Source organism: Heterodontus francisci, chromosome 11, assembly GCF_036365525.1.
Source record: "Heterodontus francisci isolate sHetFra1 chromosome 11, sHetFra1.hap1, whole genome shotgun sequence".
Lineage (NCBI taxonomy): Eukaryota > Metazoa > Chordata > Chondrichthyes > Heterodontiformes > Heterodontidae > Heterodontus > Heterodontus francisci.
This window is the reverse complement of record NC_090381.1, coordinates 43,259,436-43,269,483: the sequence shown is the minus strand read 5'-3', so window position 1 is coordinate 43,269,483 and position 10,048 is coordinate 43,259,436. Positions and strand designations below refer to the sequence as shown.

Sequence of the window (10,048 nt, the reverse complement as noted above, 5' to 3'; positions counted from 1 at the left end):
TCTGTGCTGAATAACTCTATGACACCATGTCAGTTCATGTCTTTAAGTTTCCCTATGGGATGCCTTGACGGCCAGAGGTTAGCCACATCCAGATGGTCTTGAATGTGGCAAATGAAACTGTCGCGAAAGTGACAAATGTTCAGAGACAGAGTTTGTTAACCCGCAGCTCATCTGTCAGTTTTTGGACAACAGAGGGATATGGCACCCACCTCTCCACTCCCTCAAACTGAGAGAATTCATTTTGCCCTTGAAACCCTCAATAAAGACAGCTGAACTCTGCTTCCTGCGGGAGGAGAGGAACCTATCGTTGCGTGTGCGTTTTTTTGAATGCTGCGAGTGAATTCTTCATTACTTTCTCAACAGTTAGACTGCAAATCTGTTAAAGTTGACAGAGCAAAATAATACGACAGCTTCAGAGCGTGTTCCGCCGTGTGAATCCCTCATTAAACTTAATTTGAACCGATATGGGAGGTGATCTATCGAATAAAAACGTTACTAGTTCCAAGTTAAGCATTTTAAAGATTTGAAAGGGGGACTCCCGGTGCTGCCGAGAGTGGACCGTTGATAAGTGGAAAATAGTTTCCATTGTGCCAGTCTCAGCGCTAATTTCAAACAGCTTGTGCTGGCACCGAAAGAACAGCGTGCCTGCTTCCCACCTAGCCAGCCAGCCCACCTGGATTGATTCAGGAGTCAGTGAACGGTCTCTGTTTAAAGAGAGTACATACTCAAACCAACAGCCACACCGCTGTATCTGATAACCACTGCGGGCTATTTCATAAGAAATTCACCGAGTCACTGAGATTGTGATGTGCCGCTGCTTCCTGCTGTTTGCTCACCTTTAGTGAGTTGCGGGGCGGGGGCAATATAACTCCCATCATTCGCACGTCGTCTGCACTCCAAGACCAGAGGAGATTAATAACAGCCGCATAGCAAGCCTACAGAACAGGACATTCCGGTAGTGTTTAAAGCACTGAACCCCACGCTTGCTCTTTTAATGAAAGCAGAGAACATTTGAAGGCTGCAGAGCTCGGTGCTTATTGGAGCGGTGCTGGTAATGCTGCTTTCAAACTTTCTTCCCTACTTAGTTGGTGTTGCTGCAGTGGACGAGTGATGCTTTCTCCTAACCTGGCGGCGAGGATGGGCGATGGTTATCAGCAGGAGGCGACTGAATATTTCACCCTCAGCCCCACGGGCCACCTGATAACGGCCGTGTGCCTGGGCACCATCGGGCTGCTGGGCTTTACCAACAATTTCCTTGTGCTGCTTCTCTTCTACCGCCACAAAGCGCTGCGCTCGCCGGTCAACCTGCTGCTCGCCAACATTTCCTTCAGCGACCTGCTCGTCTGCACCCTGGGCACCCCGTTCAGCTTCGCCGCCAGCACCCAGGGCCACTGGCTCATCGGATACGTGGGCTGTGTCTGGTACGGATTCGCCAATGCCGTCTTCGGTGAGCTCGACCGGAATAATCATTCTCGTTTAAGCAGATTAAATAGTAACTCAAGTATAGACTTGAAAAAGGGGGAGAAAACCTTTTTTGCTATCGAAAGCAATAAATCTGTGGTCTTGATAAATAATAAAGAACATAGAATTATTTATATCCTCACGTCCTCAGGACGTCCCAAAGCTTTTTATAGACAATGAAGTACTTTTGAAGTGTAGTTACTATTGTAATGAAGGAAAGACAGCAGCTAGCTATTTTGTGTACAGCAATGTCACTTAAAGCAATGAAGTTAATGAATAGAAAGTGATGTTGGTTGATGGATAAATGCTGGCCAGGTTGCAAGGAAAACTCCCTTGCTCTCTCTTAAATAATGCTCTGGGATCTTTTATATCCACTTAAGAGGGCAGCTGGACTTTGCAAAATTTCATGTCTCATCTGAAAGGCAGCACCTTGGACAGTGCACCACTACTTCAGTGCTGCACTGGAGGCTCCTCCGAGATTATGTGCTTAAATTTTGGGACTGGTGCTTTAACCCACGGCCTTCTGGCTTCGAGGCAACCGCTGGCACCTTCATCCCTAAACTGGCAGTTATACGATTACTTTTCCGACACTATGAAACAGTTTCGGGTGCACATCAGTATAGTAGTGGCAGGAGAGTACGAACTACACAAAACCCATGAAGCATGAGGCTTCCTGCAGGAGTCAGTCTCACACCTTTTGAGTTTGCACTCAGTGCAGTATAACTCCAGCCTGAGTTGATATCACACCTATGCAGAAGGTCATTTTCTGAACAATATTTATTGAGCTGTACGAATTGTAAGAGTGAGCCTGGTGATGTTTCTTCCAAAACTTGCAACAGTAAGTAATTTCAGGTAAACATTTTCTTGATCTAAATATAAATTCCAGGCCATTAAATTGTTTCCTATTGCCTCTTGTACTGAATTTCTGATGTTTAAATGTATTATTCGGAATAAACCATAACATTCTCCATAATTACTCACAGTAATAACTTCAGTAGATTGAATATTATAAATGCATCACACCAGTCACCTCTAGCACACTGATGGCATCTTGTAAAGTATCATATTTATGAAATGCATTAAATTTTTTATTAATTGGGAGCTTGAATAATTATTTAAGCTGAGATACAAGATTCTGTTCTAAGCATAACATTTCTTGGCAAGTTACACAAGCAAATGTATATGTTTAGCTTTTGCTGGTGAGTTCTCACTTACTATAGGTGTGACATGAAATCTGTCTGCATATGGCTGCAGATGTGTACGGGCTTGTACAAAATATCCCATGGTTTTGAACAGGTCTGTACAGATTTATAAATAAATTCTTAAAAACCTAGGAAATTTGTAAATTTATACTTGTCATGTCAAAATGTTTCAAAGCACTTTTGGAATCCCCCAAATGTTTCCTTTTAGATAAATGACCTATAATATCATGTAAATATCAAGTGTACTAATCTCTGCATTGTTTGAATTTCCTGGGCTGATTTCCTGCCACATTGTGCTGCAAACAGTCAAATGCAAACAGACTTGAGGACTGAACATTCCAGTCTGTTATTATTAATATGAGTTCTTTAATATGCCAGGACCGTTTTTTTTTCTCCATATTTCAGAAATTCTTGCCAAAAATATTGTTGACCATAATGTTAGTTGGTACAAATTAATACTCACTGTCATGTTTACTGAAATAAGTTCTGAATTAAAGGCACATGGCACTGAAATTAAATGTTTGGTGTGGATACAGGTAAAAAGATAGAGTTCGATTAAAAGAAAACACAGACTAAAGTTCCCTTTAGTAAATGAAAAAAGGGCTTTGGAAGCAACTCATTATTTTTATGCAATAAGGTGCTATTTACCACTTTTGGCAAGTAATATCATTTTCACAGTAAGTAATGAGCATAAAGGCTCTGAAAGTACCTGCAAGGCTTTTATGAATTATGCTAATGATATTTCTAGCAGCTGGCGACACTTTCAAATGGTAAGAAAGAGGCAACAACTATTTCCGGGTGCTGCACCTACTGTTATTAAGAATTGTAGTTTCCAAGCTTTTCTGTATATGGGAACTCCACAAATATGGGCTGAATTTTATCAGGGGTCTCATTCTACATACTGGAAGGGAGAAGGGAGGGGGAATATTCAGGGGTCTCACTCTGCAAACTGGAAGGGAGGAGGGAGGGGGAATATTCAGGGGTCTCACTCTGCACTCTGGAAGGAAGGAGGGAGGGGGAATATTTAGGGGGCTCACTGTTTACTGGAAGGGAGGAGGGAGGGGGAATATTCAGGGGTCTCACTCTGCATACTGGAAGGGAGGGGGGATATTTATGGGTCTGTCTGTTTACTGGAAGGGAGGAGGGAGGGGGAATATTCAGGGGTCTCACTCTGCATACTGGAAGGGAGGATGGCGGGGGGTGGGGGGGAGATGACAGGGGTCTCAGCTCTGCATTCTTAAAGGGAGGAGGGAAGGGGGCTGGGATTACTGGAGGGAAAGCTCTGCAGGCTTGAAGGGAGGTATTGTGTACCTTCCCTCCATAAACAGTGTACGCTCTGCGTTACTTTGTGTTTGTGAAGGAGCAATAGTCACCCTGTGTGTTGGGAGAGTGCCAGAAAGGCGTTAAGGTTATACGGGTGGTGGGGGCAATTGATTCAGCTGGTAGGATCTTGATGTGGTCATGCTGTGCCACTCTGAGTGTTGGCCAAGATGGGCAATGCCATGCCATGCCACATAGTTGATTCATGAAAGCACATAATGTACCCGTCAACACCAATCCCTGCCCTGTTAGGAACCTTCGAATACATGAAGGGTTCAACTTTATTTATCATATGGAAATGGGTATGGCTCATCCTACATTGTGTGATCCTCTGCTCCTGAGGATCTGTATGTGCCGGAGCCAAAATCAACAGGCAGGTGTGGGAGCAGCAGCCCCAAGGGGAGCTCGCCATTATGGTCGCTGTGCATCTACAGGCCCCACATGACATGCCATTGGATGTCAGAGCACCAGTTTCAGAGGTGATTGCGCATGTAGAGAGGGTGGTGACACGTCTCTGTATCCTGCTCAAAGACCACCTGCAACTATGGGCTTCAGTGGACATCCTATGCCTGCGATCCTCATAGTGGTAGCAGTTCTCAAGCTTGACGCCTATGCAGCTTTTCAGGGCCCACTGGAGACCTTTGTGGGTTACACAGTCAGCAGTGCACAGCTGCATCAGGGAGGTCACTGATGCCCTGCACTGGAGGGCCAGTGCATTTGTCTGCTCCAGGGCGGACTCACACGGCCAGGCCAAGACAGCCATCGGTTTCAGCACCATTGCTAGAGAACCATAGGTTTTTGGGTTCACAGACTGCACCCATGTGGCCATCAGGCCTCCCACTGGGCTACCACCTGCAGACGTTACCATTAAAGGAATCCTCTCAATCTAGGTGAAGCTGGTATGTGATCAGCATACGGGCAAATCTGTGCCCGCTTCTCAGGCAGCTGCCATGACACCTGGGTCCTGCAGCAGTCCCAGCTGCCACTGCTGTTCACTGAACTGGCTCAGATGGAGTGGTAGCTTTTTGGAGATAAGGGCTATCCCTCACAGACATGGCTCCCGACACCAGTGAGAGACCCCACCACTGCTGCAGAGGAGAGATACAATGCCAGCCACTGAACTACAAGAGCCACCATTGAGCAGAAGATCGGCCTGCTGAAAGATCGCTTCCAATGTTTGTATAGATAGGGTGATGCCCTGTACTACGGGCTGAAAAGGCCAGCTCCTTTCTTTGCTACTCGCTGTGCTCTGCACAACTACACACCCAATAGGGGCCAGGCCTGGCATGACGAGGAGAGACATCAGCAGGATTCCTCCTCGGACTATGAGGATGCTGAGAACCTACAACATGAAAGGCAAATGGGAGGGCAGATGGCACCCAGGCTCTGCAAGCAGGGCTAGCAGTGACCTAGGGATGTACGGCAGTGGCTTATCAGACATAGGCTCTCTGCTCCATAGGAACTGACATGAGCTCTGCAAGCCACACATCACCCTCGCTCACCTGCTGTGCATCAGTCCACATCTGCAGCATCCCTGTGTAAACTGTTAGAGGCAGCAGCTGACTGAGCCAATGTCCATGTCACTGCATCCGTGGAGATGCTCATGAGTAATGGTGGCGCAGCAATGATGTTGTTGCATACATTGGCTTTCCTGAAGGGTCAATGGTGCAAAGGGATGTGACATTGGCGCTATCTGCTGGCACACATGTTGATGAGAAACATTTAGTGAAAGACATATTTACATTGCTGTGACACCCATGCATTCCCCTTTGTGTCAGTATATCCTATGCAAAAGCTTGCGAGTGCCCCTTCTCGTAACCTCTGCACTAACAGCCTGACTGGAGGAAGGCTGCTGATCTGATTGCCCTTTGGATGTGGATGACTTTAGTGATCGTACCCTGTGCGCACGAAGCCTAGAGGCCCCGGCTGGCTGAGGGAGTGCTCGTTCATCCCCTTCTCGCACTGGACCCTTTGATGCCAGATGGTCCCATGGCTACTCACCTCCTCTGCCATTTCCAGCCAGACTGCCTTGTTCGGGTGGGAGGGCCGCTTCTTATCGTCGCTGGTGAAAAGGACTGCCCGGCTTGCCCGCACAGCCTGGAAGCGAGTGAGCAGGGAGGCTTTGCTGCACTGTGGAGCCACCCTAGAACACCCCTCAGCCATCCTCAGCTTTTGGTGTGGTCCTTTAAATGCTCTAACTTCTGGCTGCAAGGTTTGTCTTGCATATGTTTGAAAATCAATGCAGGACTAGTGAGGAAATCTGTGCTGTTGTCATGGATTTTCATCTATTACACATTGACACATGTTCACGAGCTTTGCTTCTGCAGCAGCTGATCATATTTATTGGTGTAATATTTCTAGTTGGCGATACAGCTAGATATGAACATATTTTCCTGTTTTTTAACAAAGATTGTTTAATTGCAGTTACTTGTATTTTCACATAACTTTTAACAGAGAAATGAATACAGATTCCAAATACATATTAGTCTGCGGCTTTTCACAATCAGATATTAGAAGCCCATATTATATAAATATTCTTCAATTATGGTTTTATTTCTGTTGTGTATTTGGCTTTTTTTTTCTTCATTCATGGGATGTGGGCACCGCTGGTTAGGCCAGCATTTATTGCCCATCCCTAATTGCCCTTGAGAGGTGGTGGTGCGCTGCCTTCTTGAACCGCTGCAGTCCATGTGGGGTAGGTACACCCACAGTGCTGTTAGGAAGGGAGTTCCAGGATTTTGACCCAGCGACAGTGAAAGAATGGCGATATAGCTCCAAGTCAGGATGGTGTGTGACCTGGACTGGAAATTGCAGATGGTGGTGTTCCCATGCATTTGCTGCCCTTGTCCTTCTAGTTGGTAGAGGTTGCAGATTTAGAAGGTGCTGTCTAAGGAGCCTTGGTGCATTGTTGCAGTGCATCTTGTAGATGGTACACACTGCTGCCACTGTGCGTCGGTGGTGGAGGGAGTGAATGTTTGTAGATGGGGTGCCAATCAAGCGGGCTGCTTTGTCCTGGATGGTGTCGAGCTTCTGGAGCGTTGTTGGAGCTGCACCCATCCAGGCAAGTGGAGAGTATTCCATCACACTCCTGACTTGTGCCTTGTAGATGGTGGACAGGCTTTGGGGAGTCAGGAGGTGAGTTACTCGCCGCAGGATTCCTAGCCTCTGACCTGCTCTTGGAGCCACAGTATTTATATGGCTACTCCAGTTCAGTTTCTGGTCAATGGTAACCCCTAGGACGTTGATAGTGGGGGATTCGGCAATGGTAATGCCATTGAATGTCAAGGGAAGATGGTTAGATTCTCTCTTGTTGCAGATGGTCATTGCCTGGCACTTGTGTGGCGCGAATGTTACTTGCCACTTATCAGCCCAAGCCTGGATATTGTCCAGGTCTTGCTGCATTTCTACACGGACTACTTCAGTATCTGAGGAGTCACGAATGGTGCTGAACATTGTGCAATCATCAGTGAACATCCCCACTTCTGACCTTATGATTGAAGGAAGGTCATTGATGAAGCAGCTGAAGATGGTTGGGCCTAGGACACTACCCTGAGGAACTCCTGCAGTGATGTCCTGGAGCTCAGATGATTGACCTCCAACAACCACAACCATCTTCCTTTGCGCTAGGTATGACTCCAGCCAGCTGAGGGTTTTCCCCCTTAGTATTGCTCGGGCTCCTTGATGCCATACTCGGTCAAATGCTGCCTTGATGTCAAGGGCAGGCACTCTCACTTCACCTCTTGAGTTCAGCTGTTTTGTCCATGTTGAACCAAGGCTGTGATGAGGTCAGGAGCTGAGTGGCCCTGGTGGAACCCAAACTGAGTGTCACTGAGCAGGTTATTACCTAAGCAAGTGCTGCTTGATAGCACTGTTGATGACACCTTCCATCACTTTACTGATGATCGAGAGTAGGCTGATGGGGCGGTAATTGGCTGGGTTGCACTTGTCCTGCTTTTTGTGTACAGGACATACCTGGGCAATTTTCCACATTGCAGGGTAGATGCCAGTGTTGTAGCTGTACTGGAACAGCTTGGCAAGGGGCGTGGCAAGTTCTGGAGCACAGGTCTTCAGTACTATTGCCGGAATATTGTCAGGTCCTGTAGCTTTTGCAGTATCCACTGCCTTCAGTCGTTTCTTGATATCATGCGGAGTGAATTGAATTGGCTGAAGTCTGGCATCTGTGATGCTGGAGACTTCAGGAGGAGGCCGAGATGGATCATCAACTCGGCACTTCTGGCTGAAGATTGTTGCAAATACATCAGCCTTATCTTTTGCACTAATATGCTGGGCTCCCCCATCATTGAGGATGGGGATATTTGTGGAGCCACCTCCTCCAGTTAGTTGTTTAATTGTCCACCACCATTCATGGCTGGGTGTGGCAGGACTGCAGAGCTTAGATCTGATCCGTTGGTTATGGGATCGCTTAGCTCTGTCTATCACATGCTGCTAACGCAGTTTGGCATGCAGACAGTCCTGTGTTGTAGCTTCACCAGGTTGACACCTCATTTTGAGGTATGCCTGGTGCTGCTCCTGGCATGCCCTCCTGCACTCTTCATTAAACTAGGGTTGGTCTCCTGGCTTGATGGTAATGGTAGAGTGGGGGATATGCTGAGCCATGAGGGTACAGATTGTGGTTGAGTACAATTCTGCTGCTGCTGATGGCCCACAGTGCCTCATGGATGCCCAGTTTTGCATTGCTAGATCTGTTCGAAATCTATCCCATTTAGCACGGTAGCAGCGCCACACAACACGATGGAGGATATCCTCAATGTGAAGGCGGAACTTCGTCTCCACAAGGACTGTGCGGTGGTCACTCCTACTAATACTGTCATGGACAGAAGCATCTGCGGCAGGCAGATTGGTGAGAACGAGGTCAAGTATGTTTTCCCCTCTTGTTGGTTCCCTCACCACCTGCCGCAGACCCAGTCCAGCAGCTATGTCCTTTCGGACTCGGCCAGCTCAGTCAGTAGTGGTGCTACCAAGCCACTCTTGGTGATGGACATTGAAGTCCCCCACCCAGAGTACATTCTCCTCAGTGCTTCCTCCAAGTGCTGTTCAACATGGAGGAGTACTGACTAATCAGCTGAGGGAGGGCAGTAGGTGGTAATCAGCAGGAGGTTTCCTTGTCTGTGTTTGATCTGATGCCATGAGACTTCATGAATTTTATGGTTCTTTGAAGTCTCACGTCCTGGAAAGTGCAAAATTAAGATTATTCACCCAGGTGTGGCATGCCTACAAGAAGCAATGTAACACAGAAGAAGATCGCAACACCACAGGACACTGGGACACAGCAGGGTAAGTATGTGGCAGCAAAGCAGAAAGTGCTGGGGTTACTCAGCAGGCCAGGCAGCATCTGTGGAGAGAGAAGCAGAGTTAACTTTCAGATCTGTGAACTTGGTCAAGTTAACTCTGCTTCTCTCTCCACAGATGCTACTGACCAGTTGAGTTTTTCCAGCACTTTCTGCTTTGCTGCCAGATTGACAGCAGCCCCACTCTTCAAAAGTGAGGTAAGTATTTCTTTGACAACTCTCAGGAGGCAGGTGCTGGGGCACTTAAAATAGGGCCCCAGCAGTTGCTACACAGCTGTCAAAGGGTTCCTCACTGCACCGGATGTCCCGCCTCTCCCCATGTAATATGTGGCGGGCGGGCGGGGGGGGCGGTGCGGCTCATTGCAGTGATGCTGATGAGCCCCCATGCTTAATATCACGGGGGCTCAGCAGCGGCTGCTGAATGCAGGCACACTGCTGAGCTCAAAGGGTGCCGAATAAAATTCAGCTCTAGTGGGACACTCCCGGGGACTCCCTGCCCTAACTTCTGAAAGGTAGACGTAATTTCAAAAAAAAACTAGCAGATCTCCTATGACATTGGTCATGGCAAATTACTATGCTCTCTTATAAGGATAGGAGTGCAATATTGTGTGATATGCATTGTATTATTCTGCTGTATAAGTTTTTGCTGCTCTCCTTCAATCATAAAGCTTAATTGTTGTGACATAATAGAGCCTCAGAACATTTTTATGAGTGATTTTTGCAAGATAAGGTTAATTGGATCTTATATGTTCTTTG

The 10,048-nt window shown here is 47.2% G+C and overlaps 1 protein-coding gene across 2 annotated transcripts in view; it reads left to right on the top strand.

The window, feature by feature from the left end:
* Positions 1-900: 900 nt before the first annotated feature.
* The window catches only part of LOC137375223 (opsin-3-like), a 112,385-nt gene continuing 103,237 nt past the window's right edge, over positions 901-10,048 (top strand). Inside the window, exons 1-2 of one of the 2 annotated variants that reach the window (XM_068042056.1) lie at positions 901-955; positions 1,086-1,447. In XM_068042056.1, the coding sequence (XP_067898157.1) occupies positions 1,111-1,447 (337 nt within the window). In that variant the 5' untranslated portion in view covers positions 901-955; positions 1,086-1,110. Of the gene's footprint in view, positions 1,448-10,048 lie in introns of both variants that reach the window. The other variant, XM_068042057.1, reaches the window with a different exon arrangement.